Source organism: Suncus etruscus, chromosome 15 (genome assembly GCF_024139225.1).
Source record: "Suncus etruscus isolate mSunEtr1 chromosome 15, mSunEtr1.pri.cur, whole genome shotgun sequence".
NCBI lineage: Eukaryota > Metazoa > Chordata > Mammalia > Eulipotyphla > Soricidae > Suncus > Suncus etruscus.
In genome coordinates this window covers 63,784,673-63,808,816 of record NC_064862.1, presented here as the reverse complement: position 1 = coordinate 63,808,816, position 24,144 = coordinate 63,784,673, and the positions used below count along the sequence as shown (strand labels likewise).

General features: G+C 39.0%; 1 protein-coding gene across 1 annotated transcript in view; it reads left to right on the top strand.

The window, feature by feature from the left end:
- The first annotated feature begins 922 nt into the window (after window positions 1-922).
- The window catches only part of LCMT1 (leucine carboxyl methyltransferase 1), a 60,395-nt gene continuing 37,173 nt past the window's right edge, over window positions 923-24,144 (top strand). The window contains exons 1-4 of the mRNA XM_049789540.1: window positions 923-1,285; window positions 15,987-16,078; window positions 19,124-19,245; window positions 23,494-23,570. Of these exons, the coding sequence (XP_049645497.1) occupies window positions 1,179-1,285; window positions 15,987-16,078; window positions 19,124-19,245; window positions 23,494-23,570 (398 nt within the window). The 5' untranslated portion in view covers window positions 923-1,178. The remainder of the gene's footprint in view (window positions 1,286-15,986; window positions 16,079-19,123; window positions 19,246-23,493; window positions 23,571-24,144) is intronic.

Below are 24,144 nucleotides of genomic sequence, written 5' to 3'. Positions count from 1 at the left end.
AGAAGTCCAGTACAATTTGGCTTTGAATGTATTGGATATGCATAATATTGAAAACCACAGATTAAGCTACTCTGGCTTCAGGAGTTATCTAGAAGCCTATGACACTTCCTTATTCTTTATTTTCTAGTATCATATTTAACCTAGTCCCTACAAGGTAAGAACACCTTGATATTAGTCATTTATTTTTAATTTTTTTATTGATTTTGTTTTGTTATGTTTTCAGGCTTGTCATTCCTTGTGATGCTCAAGGCTTATCAGGAATCACAGGCGGTACACAGGGCACCATAGCCAGTCACTGATCTTTTAACAGAATTTTTTTTTTTATTTTGTTTTGTTTTGATTTGCGGGGAGCACACCCGGTGACGCTCCTGGCTTGGGGGACTATATGGAACTCCGGGGATCAAACCGAGGACCGTCCTGGATCAGCCTAGTGCAAGGAAAGAACTCTACCGCTGGGCTACCAGCTCCAACAGAGTGATATTTTTTATTACGCAATTTTTTTACACAATTTAAGTTAATTTTTGACCTTATATGCTTTTTCCCCAGGAAGACTCACTAAACGTTATTTATATATTCAAAGCCCCTTAACACAATTCCTGGTGCTCAATACGTCTTCATTCAATGGTGGAGACTGAATCAAGATGTCATTTTGACAGCTGTTTCCTGCGGCTAGATTCTCTGTCCTTCGTCCTTGACATGAGATTCCTGTTGGTACTTCGGCTTTGAGTGAGTTAGTTCTCGAAAGCTGGTAAAAAAAAAAAAAAAAATAAATAAATAAATAAATAAATAAATAAAAGTGGTAACCGAGGGTGGAGTGGAGGGGAGGTGGGAGAGTTTTGTGTCTTTAAGGCCCAAAGTATCTCCGACTACAATTCCCAGAAAGCACTGCGGTATCTATTCTATTTCCGTTTCCGTTCTTACTCGGGGTATTTCCGGGTCTGTAGGGCGGGGCCAAAGGAATCAGCCAATTAACGCCGCTACGGGTTGCGAAGGGGACCAATCAACTGGCCGCTTGCTGAGTCTGTCGTCGTGGGCGGGTGGTATAGCTGAGAACCATCAGCTAGTGAGCGGGGGTGTCAGCGCCTCTGGCTCATCTCCCAGATTCACACCTTATCAGAAGCCCAGCGACCCTGCTTCCATGTCAGCGGTGGGCACAGCACCCCGGTACCTCCACGCCCATGGCCTCTAGCCTGAACAGGACCGTTTTCTCGTCTTCTTCCGCCTCCACGGACGCTGATGACGAGGGCGTGCGCGGCACTTGCGAAGATGCTTCTATATGCAAGAGGTGCTGCTGGGGGCGGGATTCACATCCTGCTTTTAGGGGGTGCTGGGGGCCTAGCCGGGAGGTATCCTGATTGCCAGAGGAAAGCTGTTTCTTGTTCCTGCTACACCGAGCAGGACAGAGGGGTCCATTTAATTTAGATCTTGCCCCAGGCTTGGTGGGTGGTGCAAGCTTGGGCTTTTTTCTGTGGCAGGAGATAACTGGACAGCGTTGAACTACTAGGCAGTTGTGAGCTTGGCTCTCCTGGAAATAAAACATGTATTGCTGGAAAGACATATGAAAAATAGTGGATGTAGCCTTGATGCGTTAGGAGATGTAGGTACTCATTTTTATTTTTTTGGAGGTTGCATTTTGTCATGATTACCCATCACAATGTGCTTGGAACTCAGGACAGCCAAAAGGAAAGTTAGACTGCTCAGAACCACAAACTAGTTGTTGCAAAAGCAGAATTTTGCAGAAGTCTTGTCATTATTATCCTGTATAGTCAAGTGTGTGGAGGGTATTTGGGAGGGATGGGGTGTCGTTATGGCTTGGATATGGTTATGTGCTGCACACACCGGCAAGCATGGAAATGTGAAAAAGAAAGCATGGTTCTTTCTTGTCCCCCATTCATTCATTCATTCATTCATTCATTCATTATTCGACACAAAATGTTGAACTTAATTTTGTTCCAGGCTCTCCCCTTGGATTGGTTGATGGGGATTCAGGATTTGGAGCACTTGATGAACAAGACTTAAGGGATGTATCACCTGCAGGAACTTGGAGCCTAATTGGAAAAAAGACCAGGAGGAAATAATATCCACTCTATAATTACAATTCTATGTTGGGTGGAAGAACTTCAACACACCTTTGGTGGTTGAAATTTAGGCAGTGAGATCAAAAGACTTTAAAAAAATATAGCTGACGGTAGGAGAGTGTTCAGGTAGAGCCTAGGAGTATGGATTTTACGGGAACCATAGGAGTGTGCTGGGAGCTGCGGTCACATAATGACTACAGAGTTAAGACAAAAGTTTTGGACTGATATTTGCAGTTTTTGAAAATGGTTGGGGATGAAGCATGGTCATTCCAAAAGTAAATCTGGGGCCAGGTTCTGTCAGATTAACCCTAGCTCCACTTACTAATTGGCTAAGTTACTCAATATTTTGTGTCTTCTAATCTAAAACCATGCTGGTAATACACACTTCACAAGTGGTTGCAAAGACTAAATTATTTTGATATTAGTAAAGGACTAAGAGCAGTATCAGACATGAAGTAGTGTTAAGCTTGTTAATGAAATCATTATGAAAGGCAAGCAGGCAGTCTTCAGTGACATTACTAAACTTAGATTAGTGAGTTTCAGTTATAATAAATGCAAGTGCATTTACCCGCAGACCCTGCATATGGTCCCCCAGTTACCACCAGAAGTCATACCGGAGCATAGAGCCAGGAATAAGCTCTGAGTACAGCCAGATGTGGCCCAAACCTTTTACCCTACCCCTCCCAAAATTGAGATTATATGAGTTAATGTCTTAAGACATTTTTGGGACTTGGTCTTTTAAGAGCTTGTATATGCTATGATCTACATCTTTTAAATCTTCGTAATGTATTAAGCCCATTAATTATATCCAGAAATCATACTAAAAGATTAGTTATGTGAATAAGAGCATTTTTTTGCTTCTGTCTCCTCAGTTTTATAATGGGAACTTATAATAGTAAGTACCTAACTAAATCCCTAATGATAGAGGATTTAGTGAACTCACTAGTAGAAAGCAGTTAGTAGAGGTCTGGCGCAAAGTCAAGCATTCAGTAAGTGTATTATTACTGATTTTTATTTTACTCCAGTCTTCTGAATATTATTTGAATTCATTGAATATATAACAGGTGTGCATCATGCAATCTTGATTTGGTCATAGATCACTAAATAACATTTTTTTTAATTTTTAATTTTTAATTATGAGAACAAAGATGCAAAGAAAGAGGACAAGGTAAAGTTACAGTGGAAGGACAATCATCCATACACAGAATTCTCCTAAGAAGTCCCTTTGCTGATATCTTTGAATTTTCAGCCAAAGAACATTAAAACAGAACCCATGTACAATGACTTTGTCCCTCAAGTCCCCAGATTGTAATACATTATAATAGTCACTAAGTAACATTTTAAGGCACCTTAGCTTCCTAGTGTTCTGTTCTGGGAGCAGAACAACTAACTATTCTGTTACTTCTGTTTTATTTTCTTCTTCTGGTTTAGAACGTTTCCGAGTGTGGAGTACTTGCAATAATAATTGACACACAGTGACCAAAAAGAACACGGTAGATGCTGTAATGTGGTATGATTGTCATCAAAACATCATCATGATTGACTCATGCTGTCACCCCTACACTCCTATAATTAGAATTCTTTTGATATGTTGAGTTTATGCCTGGTAGTTGCTCTTGAAAGGACATGTCTCTGTTGAAAACTCATTGTAATGGTAATTATCCCCACACACCACTCTCTTCTTTCTTCCATGATGTTTCTTAGTTCTATATTCACATATTTGCCCACGAACCTTACCCTTCCACCAAACGCTTACTGTGTGTTACGAAATGACTACATTACCACCACTAATTCTTCAGCTTCTCCTTATATGCCTTGACTATGACAGTTCTCTAGAGACTACTTTGAAGACCTCTCAAGTGGTGCGTCTGCTTTCTCACAAAATTAAGGGTTCAAGAAGTGTATTCACGGGGCTGGAGAGATAGCACAGCAGTAGGGCATTTGCCTTGCTTGCAGCCTAACTGGGAGAAAGCCCATTCAATTCCTGGCATCCCATATGGTCCTCCAGCCTGCCAGGCCCAATTTCTTAATGCAGAGCCAAGAGTAACCTCTGAGCATCGCTGGGTGGGACCCCAAAAACCAATCAATCAATAAAGTTAAAAAAAAAAAAAAAGAAGAAGAAGAAATGTATTCTCCCTGCTTTTCCGCTTCCCATCCCATTTCTTTGGGATCTATGAGCCCCCAGCGGTAGTTTCTGCTATTTTTCCTCCTTACTGGTTTTTTTTCCCTGATCTACTTATTTATTTCTTTCATTGAAGATGTTTCCCATCCTCACAGACTTTCTCATAACCTCAGTTCTTTTCATCATACTTGTGAACTTCATTCATTGATGACTCCTACATTTGGCTCCTCATTTTTTGGAAAACCTCAGTTGTATCAATTACAATTCTCTTACACCTCTGGGAAACCACCTTTTTCACCTTTACTCCTTGCCTTGCTATCCTGGTGCTGCACCACTCTACTGGTGAGCTTTGCAGTGTTCCCTTCACTTCTGCTTGATTTATTGGATTTTTTGCTGTGTCTGTAGGATATATTTCCACATGTTGAATATAGATTTCATAGTCCCAGCAGCCACTAGTTATCTTGACAATGTCTTTATTTCCCCTACTCTTCATTCTAGTAACTAACTCCCAATTTTCTTTGACTACTGGTGGCAGCATTGCAAAACATAGTGCTACTGTGCTTTACCCTCACTGAGCCCATACCAGAGTGCCATTCCTATGCGACTTTTCTGGTCAGCTTACTTTTCTGCTCTCCATAATACTTAAACCAGATGTTCTCCGCTTAGCTTAAACTTCTGACTTACTCCAACCTCTCTGCATGCTCAAGATTACATTGACATTGCTGTAAAAAAAAAAAAAAAAAAGGTAGCCTTCTCTTTGGAACTGTTAACATCTATCCAAGGACTGGGTGCTGTTAGTGCTCCCAACAAGCATACCGGTAATGAGATTTTCTTTAACTTTTTATTTTATTTAGGCATTGTGATTTACTTTATTATAATTGAGCTTCAGGTATATGATTTTCAATACCTATCTCATTACCACTATCAATTCCCTCCATTAATTCCTCTCTCGTTCCCTTTACCCCCAGCCTACTTCCTTTATAGGCACATTTTTAAGTTTGCTTTATTGTAGTTTGGATTTCCAGCTTTTAGTTTGATGGCTTTATAGTAGAGACATATAGCTATATGGCACCTCTTCACTTCTACCTTCATCCTCCTTTTGCTTCTTGCTTACCCTTCTTCAGTTTTCTTCCCTGTACTTAATTTTATAGTCTAGGTCTCCCCCTTTGATGTCTTGCTTTCTCTTTTCCTATTCTCTATAGTATAGATAAGTGAGTTCTTCTGGTATTTTTCTTACTTTGTTCAACACAATGTCCAAATTGCAGTAAATTATATGATTTCATCCTTCCTTGTAATCTCATAATATTCCTTTGCACATGTGTGCACCCACACACACAGAGAGATACACACCCTATAACTTCATTTTCTACTCATCTGTCATTAGACAATTGGGCTGACACTGCAGTTCTAGTATGTAGCTATAGTGCAAAGTGATGTAAAGCAGCATCGAATGAGAGTTCCTTCTTCTTTAGGACTCCTCATATGCTGCTTTCCATCCCCAAAGGAGCTTTTTCTTATAATAGAGCCTAACTTGCCCATGAGAAAATCAAACCATAAGTTACAGAGTATTGCCCTTAAAACAAATTAAATTTGGGGAAATAGCTGTGAAAGATAGTGATCTTTAAAAGACCAATGCATTGTTTTCTCTTAGAAGCTTAATTTCTTTTGATGATAGGGTAACTTTATGTATATCCAGTAGACTAATCTGAATATCTTGTAACATTAAGCAGATCTACCTCATTTGTTTTAATGGTTACACAGTATGGCATGGCCTGATTATACTTGAAGTTGTATGACTTTTTTTCTGTTCTGGCTCTTATTATCTTAAGCAACTTTCATTTTGCTATTAAAGTAATACTGTGATTAGCTGTTTATATATTTGAATTTTTGGTTTGGTGCAGTGCTCTGGGTATGGTCTTGAACAATACTCAGAGATCACTCTTGGCCAGGCTCAGGGAACCATATGTGATATTTGTGATCGAACATAGATTGGCCATTTGTTAGAACTTGCCAGAGTCCAGCCCAAGGTGAGCAGGGGCACCACAAGGATTGAGAATTAATAAAACAGGACAGACCCTAGAAAGAAAAGCATAGTCGGGGACTTTCAGCATTGGGAACTGAAAAGTCATACTGTCCTCTAGGTACAGTATTTATTATTCAGGGACAATCAACATGAAAAAAGGGCAGCTACAAATAACCTATCTAATGCTAATCAATCCTGAGTAGGTCTTTACATCTCAAAAAAGGATGTATAATGAAAGAGGATGCTTAGGTAAAATCTCTGAAGATTGTTTTCCTCTGGGAAGAGGGAGCAGATAAAAGAGTAAATACAGTACTCCCACTCAAAGAACATTCCAGGTGGGCACCTATATTCAGCTAATTAAGAGTTCTTAGATCTTTTTCTGCCCCTCTCCTTGGACTATCAACACTCTAGTTCAGGGGTGGCGAACAAGTTTAACACAAAGAGCCAAAATTTTAAACCCTGAGAGTCAGAGAGCCACACCACACAGTGACCTGCCAAAACAGACAAACACTCACACAAAAGCATCTAATTTTAACAATAATCTATTAAACACATAATGCATTTTGCCATTTTGAGTGAGGGTCAAAATCCTGCAGTGATGGTGAGGGTGTGCTATGTCCTCCACACTAAGAACTAACGGCAATATGTGACCCAACATGTGATACATGCCCCCTCGCCCGCCCCCCCACTTGCAGCCTGGGGGCGGGACTTTGTGCTCAGAGATCTCTCCTTAGAGGTCCCTCCTCAGAAGCAGCAAAATAAAATCCAAACTTGGCAAAGAGCAACAGGATACAAAATAATGATAAGAGGCAAAGAGCCGCATTCATGCATTCATTTTGGCTGGGAGCCGCATGCGGTGTTCCCACCCCTGCTCTAGCTAACTATATTTATTTCTTGGATGTCTTCATATCTAACAGTGCTTACCTGTTGTACTATCTCTCCAGTCCCAGAAAGTATCTTTTTAACTTGTATTTATTTTAACTAATTTAATCTGTGCTCGTTTCTGTCTCTGCTGTCTCTGTCTCTATCTCTGTCTCTGTCTCTGTCTCACTCTCATTCCTTTTTGAAGTAACTGCCTTATAGCTTATAAGGTTCAGGCATACATCAATATGTGTAAGTACTACATCAAATTTAATAATAAAAGTCCAGTGCTGGGTCTGAGACACAAAGGCTTAGGGCTCTGGGCTTTGCATTTGACCAACCAAATTTGATCTGTGGCACCCCTTATGGCTGGTTCCCTGAGCCCCAGAAGTGATTTACAAGTGTAAATCCAAGAGTAACACTAAAAGTCCAGTGCTCTATTACTATACAATGTTCCCATTTACACAATTTACCTACCTTCCTGTCCCTTCCCTTCAGGTAATCACTATATTGATTTTATAATCTGAAAGATTAATTTTTACCCATTTTCTCCATATGATTTGTAAGATTATATTGGTTACTTTCCTCAGACTTATTTTACTTGGCATGATACACTTTAGGTCCATCCATGTTGTTGATTTTTTTCTTTTTCTTCTTTAGTCATTTGTATTTTATTATGATTTGTAAAAAATTTTATGAGTCACAGTAGTCTATTGCCTCTGTATTTATTGCAGTAGTCTCTCTCAAATGAATGCTTATCTTTTAGTTTCCCCTATATTGTACATTTCATAACACTGAAATTGTGAATCTTTATGGTATAAAATCTGACAGTGTAGCTTTATGGTTTGTGGATTTGGAATTAATGCTTTGAAAGACTATCATCAGTCATGATGATACTTGCTTTTAGAACTTTTGTGGTTTTGGCTTTTATGCTTAGATTTTTTATTTTTCAAAATATGATTTTGTTTGTTGTAAGCTAGAGGTTTAAATTTAATTTTTCTTAAGTATTCCCTTCCAGGGGTCTCAAACTCGCGGCCTGTGGGCCGTTTGCGGCCCTCCATATAACATTTTGTGGCCTAGCCCTAGAGGAATCTTTTTTTGTTTTGTTTTGTTTTAGTTGTTTGGGTCACATCCCCCAATGTTCAAGGCTTACCACTGACTTTGCACTCAAGGATCACCCCGACTTTGCCTCCTGTGGTCCCCAGGTAAATTGAGTTTGAGACCCCTGCCTTAGACTATCAACTTACTGGTATTTATTTTTCCATTGATTTTAAATGCCATTTATATGCTAAATTTTTACATGTCTTAACCTAGAAGTATTTTTTGTTGTTTTTTCATTTAGTCTTTTCATTTCAGAGTCTGTAAATTTTGACTCATAGCTTCTATGCCATCATAGTATATTTCCCAGAGTAAGAATATGTCTCTATCTAGGAATGTCAGACTTTTCTTAGTTTGTGCAACTGTGCTACAGAAAAAAAAAAAAAGCAAGAAAGGGATGCAAAAGATACGTGTCTCTCCCTTTTCATCAGGAAAGCAATGACCTTTTGAAAAATTCTACTTGATATTTTTCTGCATAGGTGATCATTGGATGTCATAAAAATATGGCTTCACTCTGGACTTCAGAACACTGTAATGAGGTGATACTTTTTAATAGAGTAGATAATGCTTCAAAGAAAATCATAGAATATTCTTTGTAAAAAAAGTTCCATGGACAATGTGTTTGAACAGGTGGGTGAGAACCTTGTGGGGAAGGATTTTGCCGAGAGAAAATGTAATAGTGGCAGAGAGGGAGTTTATGTCTAATAAAATGTTCCAGCCTTTGGTGTTCTGCTTGATAAGTATCAGTAATATAATATATTTGTGTAGGACCAGTTCAGAAAAGATACCTATTTCCTCCTTCCCTAGTTAGCACTAATATCTGATTTTGGTTGTCATAGAGTTGCCTGTTTGTTGAAAGTTCTGTATATAAATGCACCTATCAGTATCCTATTTGTATGTATTCCATTCAATGTGAGATTTATGTTGTTAAAAGTAAAGCCAGTGACTACAATGGTAAACAGAGATTAATCAGTACTATTTTAATGAGGAAAGGAGTCTAGCATGAACTAACCTCTTAAATTTAGTAGAGCATCTTAAAATGAGAGTAAGGGCTTAAGGAAGTTTGTGTGGGAGCAGAGGGGGACAAGCAGAGGCTCAGAAGTGAGAAATTGCTCAGAGGAATAGAGAGGAATTGATGCATGAGAAAGACATTTGAGTTTGCTAACTGGGAAACATGGGCCTAAACTTTATGAATCCTAATCTTCATGTCATTGTTCATGGAACAATGGGATAAGAGCTTTTGCTTTACCTGATATCTCAGGTAAAGTCTCTGAGATAGATCAAAGACATCTGTAGAGATGCCAAAGCAACCAAAACTCCAGACATCACCAGAACTTTTTAGATTAAGTGTGGGCACCCTCACCCTTCCCCTCCCCCACCCTCGCCTTCTGGAAAGTCTGGCAGCTGAAAAAACACCCCACAAAAGCCTCAATATTCGCTACAGTGTTTGCTTGGAATTCCTGGACTGTGTGACAACTCCAAATGTTTTAATACTGTCATCCCAGTATCCCACACCAATTTAGTTGTCAACCTGGAATCGAAGCCACCTGATGTTCAGAAACAAAACAAGTAATAGAAAGATCAACTTGCTATATGAGAGCTTAGTAAACCTTCTGACAATGACTTAATGATTTCATTGAGAGAGAGAATAATTTTCTTGTTGCTTTACTCTTTTTCTTCTTTTCTTTAAATAATAATTTTATTACCACCTATCTGTAAATAATATTTTTGTTGTTTGGTTGGTTTTGGAGTACTGGGGGTTACTTCCTGGCTCTGCACTTAAGAATTACTGCTGGCAGGCTCAAGGGACCATATGGGATGCTTGGGATCAGACCTGGGTCCGCTGCGTGCAAGGCAAATTCTGTGCTAACTCTTCCCCTACACAAATATTTTATGAGCAACTATGTAATATGTAATGGTTTTTAAATAAAGTAATTTAGATAGATAGATGGATACATAGATAGATAGATCTATGCATTAGATAGATATCTTAATGTGTCTCTTTGAACTGTTAGAAATATTAGTTGTTTTGTCTTTTTTTTTTTAATTCAGATCTTTATTTTAAAAGCCAAAGTTGAGACCTAGTCAGTAAAATCATTAAGAGAAAATTGACTGGTTTGGTAAAGGAATCTTCCTTTCTTCCTTGTTACCTCCTCCCCTTAATCTTTTAACTGACCTTATTTTAGACGGGGAAAATAGAATTTGTTTTTTACTTATTTTTTACATAGTTTTATGAAGTATGAGGAGGAGAGAGAGGGAGATAGAGTAACAAGTTTAAGATACATGTTCAGACTTCTTTACAGAGGAGAGAGCCTCATGAAATAAAGAATTTCGGGATGAGAAATAACATGGAGGTAAAGCGTATGCCTTGCATGCAGAAGAATGGTGGTTCAAATTCCGGCTTTCCATATGGTCCCCCAAGCCTGCCAGGAGTGATTGCTGAGCGTAGAGTCAGGAGTAACCCTTGAGCGCTGCCGGATGTGACCCAAAAACAAAAACAAAAAACACACACACAAAAAATAAAAAAATTCTTGACTCAGGATGACCACAGAATAGTTTTTTTTAATGTTGTGTGCATATATTTGTTCATTCAGCCACCTAAAGAATGGTTTTACATATTGTATCTATTCACTTTTATGGTTACTGTAAATAGACTTTGATGACTATTGTTATTTAAGTCTTCTGTCGTGGATTAGTGTCTAGAACCAAAATTGATTCTCCAAGGGTGAGTTTATATTTTTAATTGCCAAATTGATTCCCTAAATGGTTCATCAATTTATACTCCTTATAATCATTGTGTAACAGTGTTATCAATACCGTGGTTGTGTATCCTTGTTAATATTTGTTATTGTCATTGAGTGTAAATGGTACCCCATCATGGCTGTAAATTGCATTTTCCTTGTGATTAATGACATTTACACCTGATTTTGTGCTTATTGAGATTCTTATATTTTATTTTGTGACCTGTTCTATTCTTTTCCCTATGTTTGTTGATGTTTTCTTTGTTGGTTTTGACTCAGTGAAGTGTTAGACTGGATATGAATCGCTTGTCTGACAAATGTATTGCTAAATATTTATATATTAAAGGACATGGAGTTATCTGGGGGGCACACCCGGCAGTGCTCAGTGGTTACTCCTGACTCTGCATTCAGAAATTACTCTTGGCAGGCTTGGGGGACTTTATGGGATACTGGGGATCAAATCTGGGTCAGCCATGTGAAAGGCACACACTGGCCTACTACGCTGGTCGCAGGAAATGAGATTTTGAAATATCACTTAAAATAACATCAAAGGCCATACTGTTGAGAAACAAATTTAATCAAAGACATGAAGCATCTTTACATTGTAAACTATAATGCACCCTACCTTCTTATTATAGTTTATAATGTTTACATGGTAAATTATAATGTACCCTATCTCTCCAGCCCAAAATCGTTGTAATTAAAAAAAAAGTAACGAGAAATTAGAAGATTGATTCTAAAGTATATATTATATATGGAAGTGCAAAGTATGTAGACTACACATAATTATTTTCAAACGAATTAAATTGGAGATTTTACAGGCTAGAGAGATAGTATAGAGGTTGAGATGTTTCGTATGTGACCAAACCCAGTTCAATTCCCAGCACCACAAGTGGTCCTTAAACCCCATCAGGAGTTATCCCTGAACTTGGAACCAAGAGTAACACTTGAGTACCACCCAAAAAGAAGCAAAGAAGTTGGAGAACAACAGTGCCTAGTACAACCAAATGTTAAGCTCTTTAGTAAAGCTACAGTAATTCAAACAGTGTGGTCTTGGCATAAATAGAGATGGATCAATGTTAGAGAATAAAGAGACTCAAAATACTTAAGTACTAATTAGTTGATGTTTTAATTTTCTCCCAGACTTCTAAGTTATTTTCCTTCAGGAATGAATAAAACTATTTTATTTAATAATTCTGGATTAACTGGACATTCACGTGAGGAAAAAAATAAGGATGTTGATCCCTATCTCATTCATTTGGGGAAGATCATGAATTGAGATAAAAACAAAAACCATAAAGTTTCTATATGAAAACTGCTATCTTGGTCATCTTGGGTGGGAGATAGTATATCTGTAAAGAATGCAAGAGGCACTAACTACAAAAGAAATTTCTTTTCAAAAGTACTTTACACATGTTTATGGGTGTGTAGATTTTGTTTCTGTGAGATATGTGACCTTGTACCAACATTGCTTTCTGATTCTCCTACTGGTTTTTACCTTGTGAATGTTGATCACTTTTCTGTTCACACTTTGTACATTATTCATTGTCTGCATGTAATTTGTTAGATCAAACTAATCCTTGGAAGGGTGTTAGATATTAGATATAGCCAAATGTTAATCAATACTAGCACTATCCTTTCAAAGGAAGGCATAGCCTGGTGGTCTTTGTTTTGGAGGCACCTCCAGAGCCTCCAGTGTCCCAGAACCACTCAACCAATCAGGTTAGATAACTTGGATGTCTTGGATTCAGTGACACTTGGGTTCTTGGCGGCGGGGGGAAATCATATGATGCTAGGGGCCTTGCACATCCAGGGTGTGCACCGCTTATTTCTGAACTATCTACCCAATCTATTGAGGTCTGAGCTGACAAACTCTTGTCTTTGGGTCTTAAGATGTTACTCTCTGTGTTCCATTTATAAGCCAAGACCATAACTCGTAGTAAGTAGAAATAAAAGGGTGCAGCTAAAATAATGGTAAATAATAATACTAATACTAATGTGCTAAAGCACTTGTCTTGCACGCTGCTGACCCCACTACAGTCTCTGGTAATCCATCTAATTATCCACGTATTACCAGGGATGATCCTGAGTATAGAGCCAACAATAGGTCCTGGCCTCTGAAAGATGTGGCCCCCAAGCCTGGGAGAGAAAAAAGAAGGTAAAAGAATAACGATAAAAATGAAAAAAATTAGAAGTAAAACAGTATCTTAAAGATCCCAATGTGTAATTGAAGTCCCAAATTTAAAAATCGTAAGATTATCTAGTTGAATTTTTGCCACTGTTTATAAGAACATCAACTATATAGAGTGCCCAGAGTATATGTTAAAATGTTAATTTTATCCCCATTATCCCCATACTATGATACTACATAGTTACTTTACCTACGTCTAAATCCAAGTAGGTGAGTGGATTTACAAATAGCAATTTAGTTTCCCACAAAACTCTATAGTTTGGGGAAGCACTTTAACCCTTCCCTGTGAAGTAATATCTTCTACAAAGGGTTGTTAGCAGGGTTACACGTGTTCCTTCCTATTTGCAAGGAATTTGGACAAGTACCAGCAGCCTTGCTCTTCATGCACAATGAGAACAGTAAGACCCTATCCATTTTCCAGAATCCACAGATGAAGAAACCTGGCTTCAGTTGAGGATCCATTTGTGCTGTTGACACATGCAAATCTGACAGTCAATAAATATTTTATGAAGAAATTGACAATTGAATCTGATCCTTTTTGTTTATAGGAAAAAAAACTGGGCTTATTTTAAGCACTACAGATGCTTCAAATTTATTAGGTAGGTGTACTGTCCTGTGGTTCAGTGTGTGGTGGAGCTGGAAAGAATGAGACAGACTACTGAGTATCCCTGACTACTGATTGATGATCAATAGCAACTTTATTAGGGCTGCCTCTGTTTTTCGTATTCTATCCTATTTGCCTAGTATATGTGACTAGGTTAATGTGATTAATAACAAGGGTGATTTATCATCGTGAGGGTCAATAAAGAATATGGAACAAAGCTTAAAGAATGAGAACAAAACTAAAGATGTTTGCAAGATATTGGAGGCAAAATATTTGCATAAGAAAACTGTAGATAAAATTCTGTAATTTGCTTATCAAAGTGACCAAAAAAAAAAGGATTTAGGAAACACTGCTGGAAAAAATAGCTTATCACAGGGCATTGTTAAATAAATGGGAGCTCTGGGGCTGAAGCAGTGACGTCCCATATGGTTCCCCCAAGCCAGAAGCGATTTCTGAGTGCATAGCCAGGAATAACCCCTTAGCATCACAGAGTGTGGCCCCAAAACCACTACACTTCATGTTCTTTCACTATTATATCTTATTATCATCTACTCTGCTCATTCATGACACTTAGCAAATACTCAAATATTGAGTATTACATTGATACAGAATTGAAAGCAATAGAATCTGCTCCCTTTGAGATCAGACTGAGTATCCAGGATTGTTTGAAGAAGGCAAATTGACATTCTTTTCTTCTGTGAACTTGCTGCTTAGCTGTGGAATGACTGGAATGTTTTCTATGTAGGGAAGTTCACAATGACTTGATAGTTTGAAGAAGTTACATGGTACTAGCTGTAGACACTGAATCTACTAGGTCTGTTTAAGATCTTTCCCAACTTTCAGTTTAATGAGTGTCCTTACCATTCTTGCTCTGGCTACAGGTGTGACTTACCACTAAATGGCATGAGGTGGGTTATTTGATAGCTTGTGTAAACCCCCTCCTTCTTTTTGCATGAGCTCTCAAAGGACCCAAACCTAGTTGGAATATTTTCTCTGTCGCTGTTTGTGTCTCTGTCATTTTGTCTCTCTGGCTGTTTGTCTCAGCCTCTCTCTGTGTCTTTGTCTGTTTCTCTGTTTCTGTTTCTGTTTCACACACACACACACACACACACACACACACACACACACACACACACACACACACCACCTTTCAGCCTACCTGTCAAGTAATATGGAAACTGTTAATTTGAATATCAAAAGGGATGCTTCAGGCTACAAGTCTGGTATAGTTTGTCCTGAATGAATTATATTGCAGTGTCAGTTAAGAGGTAGACCTGACTTTAGGATCCCTAGAAGGAGCCTGTATGATGTAGGGGTTCATCTCTTCTTGTGACTTCAAAATTATCTTGTAGGTGATTCCATACATAGTTTTCAGACTTCTGATTTTTGTTTTTTTTGTTTTTGGGGCCACACCCGTTTGACACTCAGGGGTTACTCTTGGCTATGCGCTCAGAAATCACCCCTGGCTTGGGGGGACCATATGGGACGCTGGGGGATTGAACCGCTGTCCATCTTACGCTAGCGCTTGCAAGGCAGACACCTTACCTCTAGCGTCACCTTCCCGGCCCCGGGCTTCTGGTTTTTGACTAGGGCTTCAGTTCCCAGGCTTGGAAAACTAAAATATCAACTTCTTGTAGTATGGAGCAGGGTAGGCTTCAATAGCATTGCCCAAGTTGAAGCTACCATATTTTTCATACCATAAGATGCACTTCACCCCCTCCCCAAAGTGCGTCTTATGAAGTGAATGCCACCTGGAGCTGAAGCCTGAGCGCAAGGGAGGAGAGCATCTAAAATCTATGTGCGTCTTATGGTCAGGTGCATCTTAATGTAGTGGAAATTTCAGTATTTTATCTATTTCTGGTTTCTTTACTGTAACTTCCTGAATACAGTTAGGATAAATATCGAGGTACATGTTTAGTGACTCTTGCCAATTATTTGGGGTCTCTTGATTCCAAATTTGTAGTTGAGTCAAGGAACATGAGTTTGAAGAGTGAGTTGTAGGTTGCAGGTTTTTTTGTATGAAGCATGAAGTTATTTGTTACTAAGGATTCTGGGAAAGGAATTAATGAGGAAGCAGTGCAATATGAATATAAAAATGAGGGATGGGTATGAAATTTGTCATGGTGCACTGAGTGTGCAGATGTTGACATTTGTGGGAGAAGGGAATGATTTTTTCCTCAGGATCCTTGGCCTGATCTCCAAGTACTTTACTCTTGAATTCTTGGCCTAAACTCCTCACTGATCTACTTCCTTTTTCATCTCATCCAGGTTTGCAGTCAGCATTGGATACTGGCATGATCCTTACATCCAGCATTTTGTGAGGCTGTGTAAAGAGAGGAAGGCCCCCGAAATTAACAGAGGTAAAATGGTCATATCCCACTCTCCCTCCCCAGTTATTTACACATCAGCTGAGAGACCTGAGGTTTGAGGGATTTTTTTTTCATGTTTTTTTGGGGGTGGTGTGGGATCATTGTTATTGTAGAAGCCATGACGTGTGGTCTAGAGGATCAAAGTTAAAAGCCAAATCCTCACACTTAGCAAAAGCATGTTCTGTGTCATTTGAATCTATTCTCTAACCCTGGGATTGATCCTTTAAGACATTTCTAGTTTGTAGTGTCTCTGGTAATACATGAAAGTGCTACTTTTTCATCATCCTCCCCAACAGAGAAGTAAACTTTTGTGGGAGTGATGGGTTCACTTATGGTAATGTTTAGGGGCTCTATGTTTGGGTTCACTCCAAGTGGCCTTCAGGGGACTTTGGGGAGGCTGAGATCCAGCCTCAAGGCTTTGAACTGTCTTTTTGGCTTTTGAAAAACCTTGTAATCTTTGTTAATGTGATAAATGAAAAGTAGTAACAAAGTGATTTTATTTTCCATTCCTCTTAGTTACAAGTAGGATGAAGGTCAACATGTATTTAAAGTCATTTGTATTTCATTTTCATGAACTATTTTTTTAATTAAAGGATTAATTTAGTGCCTTATTTGAGTTAGTATGACCATATGTCCTCAACATGTGCCCATAGAACCTTGTCTCTAAGACCAAATCCTAGTGGGTTCTCAATGAAATGCAAAGAAAATTTAAAGTGGTGACTCATGCAAATAAGGACATGTATTCATTTTTAGCATAGGGTGAAACCAGGCATCAGGAAGATTAGTCAATGCCTAACTCATCTCACCTCCTGTTCTCGGGGCAGGTTACACAGTGGCTGTACTAGAGAAACTAACAGGGACCTTCATGGGACCAACTTGGTACCTCAGTACCTCAGGTAGCCTACCTGCCTCGCTTGCTTGCTTCATCCTCTACTGGTTGGAATCTCAGTATAGGAACTGAATCCCAATAAAAAAGCACCTCTCAAATGATTAATAAAACTATTTCAACCCCTGTATCTAGTCCACTGTGGACCTTCTTAGAAAATGCTGTTGGAGAGTTACATTATAAAATCATTGAAAAACACCTTTTAAGTACTAATCCAGAGGAATTATTATGCTCATAAAATTCCTGTCAAAATGAATAAAACTTTCTAAATATTACTTTCAAAGTTTATTTTTCATAAAGTCCTACCAGCAGTGTTTTATCATACAAAGTTTAAGGGCATAGAATGTGAGTCAGTGGTTGAGTACCTGTCTTGCTCGGGTGAGGCCCTTAATTTGATCTGCAGCACCATAGAATTAAAACACCTTTTTTTCTTAAAAAAAAAAAAAAAAAAAAAAGAACACCAAGTTTATCTTCTTTTATTTCTCATTTCTGCCCCAGTTCTCCATCTCAGAACTTTCCAGGTCAGTTTCTTAGCCATTTGCTTCTGCCCTCCTCTGGCCAATTTGTGAAGCCATTGAAATGCCAACCTGTTTACGATATAAGTGGCAGGAACATGGGTAGAAATATGCCTTCCTTTGTGATATTCATCTGCCCAATATTCTGGCCTAAAAATATTATTATATTGTGATCTAAGAATTTTATGTTTTGCCAGTCTTTTATTATAGCCTCAAACAAAACAAAAAAGAAACAAAAAGACTAAAATAGACCAAAAGGTCAAATTCCAAGTAAAACATTTAGATTAGAGTTTGCTTTTGTTTCTCTTTATGTGCGCCTGTGTTTTTATTTGACCTTCCAAGCAGTCCTGAGGGACCTGGGGACTACTTTCAGAAATAGTTAACCAATCTATCCAGATGTTTCTTGGACCCTGTGCTACTGAGAACCACCAGAAATTCCCTCTCCAGTGATGCACAGGATCCACTAGGTGTTTCTCACTGGTATATGGTCCTAGGGATAAAACTTAGGATATGCACTCCAGTCTTTTGAACTGACTCCCATGCAGGTCCCTATGTCAGATTTTGATGTAAAATACTTTGGTAAGTCAATGTATAGGACATTTAGAATGTGTGTATATATGTCTACATACACACAGTAGATTACTACTGATCTTTAAGAAATAATGAAATCGTACAGTTTGTTGCAACATGAATGGAACAAGTAATATAAAATATTTTGTGTCTACTAAGGGGCAAGGCTTGTGGGGTAGGTAAGAATCTGGGGACACTAGCAGAAAGATATTGGTGGTGAGATTAGTATTGGAACATTGAATACTTGAAATTGCTGCATTATGAACAACTTTCTGAATCAATATTTAAATATTAAAATTTAAAAGAAAAGGAAAAAAGAAAAGAAGAAGCATAGTAGAAGAATAACTAAAGGCAAACGAAACAGAACCTGTCAACTGGTCTACAGAACTGAATTTACCTTGGAAGGGAGATGGAGGTTAGGTGGGGAAGAGGGACATATAAGTGTGTTTCCTGAGATACTGGAGGGTGTGGGGATTGTTTCGTCCAAGCTGAACATTTGCATGAACTCTTATTCTTAACAGTATTGTAAATAATGATGACTAAATTATATATAATTTTAATAAATGGATATATATGGAGATACATACATACTTATATTTATTTTAAATTTTTTATTACAACACTAATTTAGACATTTGTTTTAGGCATACAGTGTTCTAACACCAATCCCACCACCAGTGTGACCTTCCTTCCCCAGGCTGGCTTCCACTCCTCAGTCTGCCACTATGGCATGCACCTGACAAATTTATTTTGTATTGCTTGTGCCAACAAAACTTAAAAAAGTGGAAAATGGAGTTATCAGAAAAGCAAGCCAATAAAGTCGATTTATGATGATTGCTACATACTTTTAATAAACATATAGGTTCATTTCCTAATGAAGTACTGTGGTTCACATGACTTAAAATACAAGATAAAAGAACATTTGAAACTTGCCATTTTCCCCTAGAGGGAATCCACTGACCTAGCGAAGGGCAGGAGTATTGTGATTTGCTCTTCTAGTGTGGTGGGCTCTGCTGGGACTGTTGTGTCATCACTTGATGATAAACTCACGTCTCTGACTCTTAGGGTATTTTGCTCGAGTTCAAGGTGTCAGTCAACTTATAAAGGCATTTCTGCGGAGGACAGAATGTAACTCTCAAATTATCAACCTCGGGGCTGGGATGGATACCTCGTTCTGGACATTAAAGGTAAACTAGACATTTTTCTTCCACTTGCCCCAATTGTTTGAATTGTTTTAAGATTGTGTAAAACTTTTTCAAATATATCAACTGTCTTAAAACATCTAAGGAATGTAGTGAACAATCTGTGTCTCACCTTGGGCCTCACCTATTGGATAACCCCCACCTTCCCCACTGTATCTCATCTGCTGTTAAACAAAGTAATAAAATCCTCATTGACATTTCTCACTGAATGTGTGGAAATCTCTCAGGAGAAAACTATTGAATTGCTGAGATAAAGAATGCATGTGTTTATAATTTTGATGACAAGCAATGCTTAATTTGTTGGCCTAAGATTTTAGGATCTTAGGCTAATTTTTTTTTTTTTTAATTTTGGACCACACCAGATATCACACAAGGCTTACTCCTTCTCTGCACTCAAGGATTGTTCTTTTCAGGACTCAGTTCTAGGGATATATAATTTTGGAGGATAGAAGGCTGGTCAGCTGTGTGCAAGATAAGCACCTTACCTACTATATTAACTCTCTAGTATCATTGATCTTAGGTCAGATATGGGGATTTCTAATATGAGGTGGTGATGATAGTATGATGCACAGTCTTTTTTGGCCATTTTTTTAAATTTCAACATTTAGTCTTTTAGGGCTTAAAATAATGGTATAATTGCACTTATTGGGTCACAAGGTCTGGCCCCCAGTAATGGGTAACAAACTTTTTAGCAGGTGATAGTTTTCATGGCCGGGAGATCTTGCATCTTAGAAAATAGCAAGCCCAGTCATTTTCTGCAATAGCCCACTAACTCTTAAGAGTCCATATAGTAACAGGCTTTTTGCTTATTTGTTTGTTTATGTTTTGGGGCGACACTTGGAGATGCTCAGAATTTACTCCTGGCAAGCTCAGGAGACAAAGCTGAGCAAAACAAAATGCCTTACTTGCTGTGCTATCACTCCAGCCCAGCAACAGTCTTTCTTCATGCAGACCGGGTAGGTATGTGGTCACAATAACACATTTTATTTAAAAAAATTATCCCCTTCAGGCTACTTCTGGGAGTGGAGAAGGAAAGCAGAAGGACAGGTTTGAGGTTGATGAGTCCAGTTGTTGAGGTCTAGCTTTTGGGCCACTGGGTCTGGCTTTCTCCTCTCAGTGCCTTCCAGAACATTCCCAAGTCCCAGGAAAGAAAACCTGGGTCTGGTTACAGAACCTGAAATAAAGGGCTGGTTTTTGACTCTTGCCTTAGAAATTAGCCCCCAACCTTTATCCCACAAAGATTTTGCTAATTGGATGCAGATTTTTCTGGATTCTTCTATCAGGTGGATCATGTGGCATGACTAGGTACGTGCATTTCCCCAGATTTCTGGGAGAAGTACACCAAGATAAGTATGAATGTGTGGGCATAACCTGACCCTTCTATTTTGATCCTAATCAGCTCACCTGATTAGGTGTTTAGAGACTAAGCCTCCCAGCCTTTTTCTTACTCAAGTGAGAAATCAAATTGGCCTTACCATGGTTTAACCTTCTGCTTAATTAGGATAAGAACTGACATTCATTATGTGATTTTATGTATGTGAATCATTATGAGATCTCTGAGTGAATAGGTTTGCTATTTTTGTTATTTGGGGCCCATGCCTTGTGATACTCACAGGCTGTTCCTGGCTCAGGAGTAACTCTTCCATTTGCTGGAGGACTCCTATCTAGTCATGGAATTTGAACCTGTATTGTGGCTACCACAGCTGCATTCAAGGTGAAGACCTAACCTCCTGTGCTCACTCTCTGGCTCAAGTGGTGGTATTACACAGATGAAAAAAGTAGAACCGAAGTTGTATCCCCAATGGCATTATATCCCAAACAGCAACCCCCAGCAGCATTGAAACATATTGCATATGTTGAATTCTGTTTCATCACATAGTTTTGTGGTGGTTTGGGGGTGATGGAGGCCAGGGAGATATTTGTCTGGAGGTGGATTATCCTCTTGTGGCCATCATGGAGCTGTGAGAAAATTCAGGGTAAGAGTTTGTGCAGCACTAGTAGTGGTGTGTGAGTTGGGGTGGCACTAGAAAACTCCTTTAGGCCTGACCAACACATTTGCTTATTTCTAACCTCTTGGGCCAATAATAGATAAATTTGAGGCTTTCATTTGTGAGGAAGGCACACACAAAAAAAAACATGACATTTTCACAGATATTCATTCACCTTTCTCACCACTGAAAGGGGCACAGAAACCTTGGGGTACCTTGCTCATAAATGTTGTCACAGCCTGAAGTGTGCCACTGAAAGAACTGGATAAGGGGTTTTGCTTTGGATTCGTGTGATACCAAGAGAGCCAAGAAGAGAGCAGGGCATTTGAGAACAGTCAGTACAACTGCCAGATTGAACCGGCATGACAGAGATGGAGTGACTACTAGGCCAACTAGAGCAGACTGAGTCAGAATATGTCCACCACCCAAGTTAGAAAGGCAGGGGAAGAAGCTGGGAGAGTAGATGTGTGCTTTCAATGTTTGTTGTTGTTTGCCAGATGAGATCCGAAAAGTACCTGCGAGGGTACTATATGAATTTAGCACCAGAGGTCAGGATAGAGTCAGGTGCTCAGGCTGTCACATGGGGCAATATTCAGTGAGGAGGAACAGGAACCACAGAAATGGGAGGTGAAACATAGGCGTGGCATTTGGGCTTCATTCTCCTTAGAAGTGGTAAAGCCTGACCCCTGGCTCAAAGATGCAACCCAGAATGGCCTTGGCAGCCAGTGGGCAGCAGGTGGGCAGCCAGTGTCCCAGGCCATTCACAGAGCTCTGGGAATAGGCTTGGAAGGGAGGCCAGCTTAGAGTTGCTGCTGAGGTTGCCTGTAATGGGCATAATAAAGAGGACACGAAGTTGCTCGATGTCTGAGTCCAGCTTGCACAGTCACTTTTCTCTTGTACACTGTCCACACAGTCTACAATGATTTCAAAAGTACACCCCAAGGGCCCATGTCTCCCATCCTGTGTCTCTAAAAAAGACATTTGGCATCATAGACCCTATTCTGTGAGTCATCCATGTTCTCAGTCCCAAGAAGTTACCAGTTTCTCTGCATTGCAATGAAGAAATTGTGACCTAAAGATTTGGTGACATTCTAAGCACACAAATAATGAATTAGATTCTGTCATGTGGTGGGTAGTAAAATGCTCATTCTTTGCCATTCCACTACTACAGAAAATATAATACCTAAATCCTCACTGCATGCATTATTTTCTAGTACTTGCTGTTCTATTTTAACCAAAGCGGTTTTTAAAATCTAAACTTCACACTGATTTCTTGTTTTGATTTTTTTTTCAAAGTACTGTTATCTCCTTCCAGAAAACTTCAAATTCCTCCTCTACCGTAGTAGTCATACCTCAATTCAGCTTCATGCTATTTCTTACCTTGATAATCATCTAGGTAGAGTTGCTTAACTTAATAGTTACTTAACTTTTCTTCATTCTCCATACAAAGACAAAGTAATTTGGATACATTTTTAATTTTAATTACCATAAATACAAAATAATTCATGATTGAGTTTCAGTCATAGAATGTACACCACCCTTTACCAGTGTACATTTCTTGTCACCCATGTCCCCAGCTTCCCTCCTACTCCCACATCCAGCCTTTGTCTCTTCCTTTTTGACACTGGTTTGCACTATTGTTAATGAAGGGGTGCCATACATATCACTTCAGTACCCAGTTCCTGTCCAGAGTGAATAGTTCCAACTATTATTGTCATAGTGGGCAATGTTAAAGGAGTGGACCCTTCTCTATCCTAGCTGCATTTATGGCTCTTTGTGACAAGCTTCCTACCATGAACTGGTCCTCTTGACCCTTATCTCTATTGTCTCTGGATATGAGTACTATATTGTCTTTCATTCTTATATCCCACAAGTGAGTTAGATTATTCTATATTTATCCCTCTCCTACTGACTCATTTCACTCAGAATAATATTTTCTGTATTCATCTATGTGGGTACATTTCTGACCACATCATTAGCCTGATCGAAAATTCTTCAGGGCCCACAAGTTGAAAATGATCTGGAAATATGAGTGAATTAAGAGTTATCTGAAAGCCAGAGAGCTAGTACAGTAGGGAAAGTACTTGTCTTGCCTACAAATTACCCGTGTTTGATCCCTGGCATTCCATATGGTCCCCTGAGCACCAGGAGGTATGGTCCAAATTTCCTTCTCCACCCAAAAAAAAAAAAAAAAAAAGTCACAAAAGAAAGGCAGTCTAAAAGATCACTGTCTTTTATCCCTCAGGATGAAGATCTTCTACCCAAAAAATATTTTGAAGTTGACTTTCCAATGATAGTCTCAAGAAAACTGCACAATATCAGGTACGCTTTCTGAGGGGGACCAGGCCCCAGTGAATGGGCCTGAAGCAGGGTCACTACAAAGAGAGAAAAGCATGGGGTCAGATGGCTCCCAGCTCCTTGGACTGAGATTCCTGACTGACCTCCAAGCACAATATTTATTGTTCAGGGACAATCAGTTATATGACAGGAAAGGCAAATAATAGGCAAATACCTATCTAATGCTAATCAAGCCTAAGTGGGTCTTTAAATTTCAAAATGGGAGGTGTGAAGGGAAGAGGAAACTAATATAAAGTCTCCGTGGATTGTCTTCCACTTAGAGAGGTGTCAGAACAAAAGAGTGAATTACAGGTTCATTCCTGTAATTTAGAAATTAAGAGCTCCTAGATCACCTTTTTCCACCTCTCTCAGATTATCAACTCTCTAGCCAAACTTTATTTTTTGGATATCTTCATATCCAACACTACGTATAAAGAAAATGCCAAGTGGAATTTAGAACCAGCTCTCAGCACCTGTAGGTGGCACAGACCTCACTTGAGGGCCCAGTTTCTTTTGATTTCATCCCCCATTTTTTTGTCCTGGGATCCTCATTTTATTG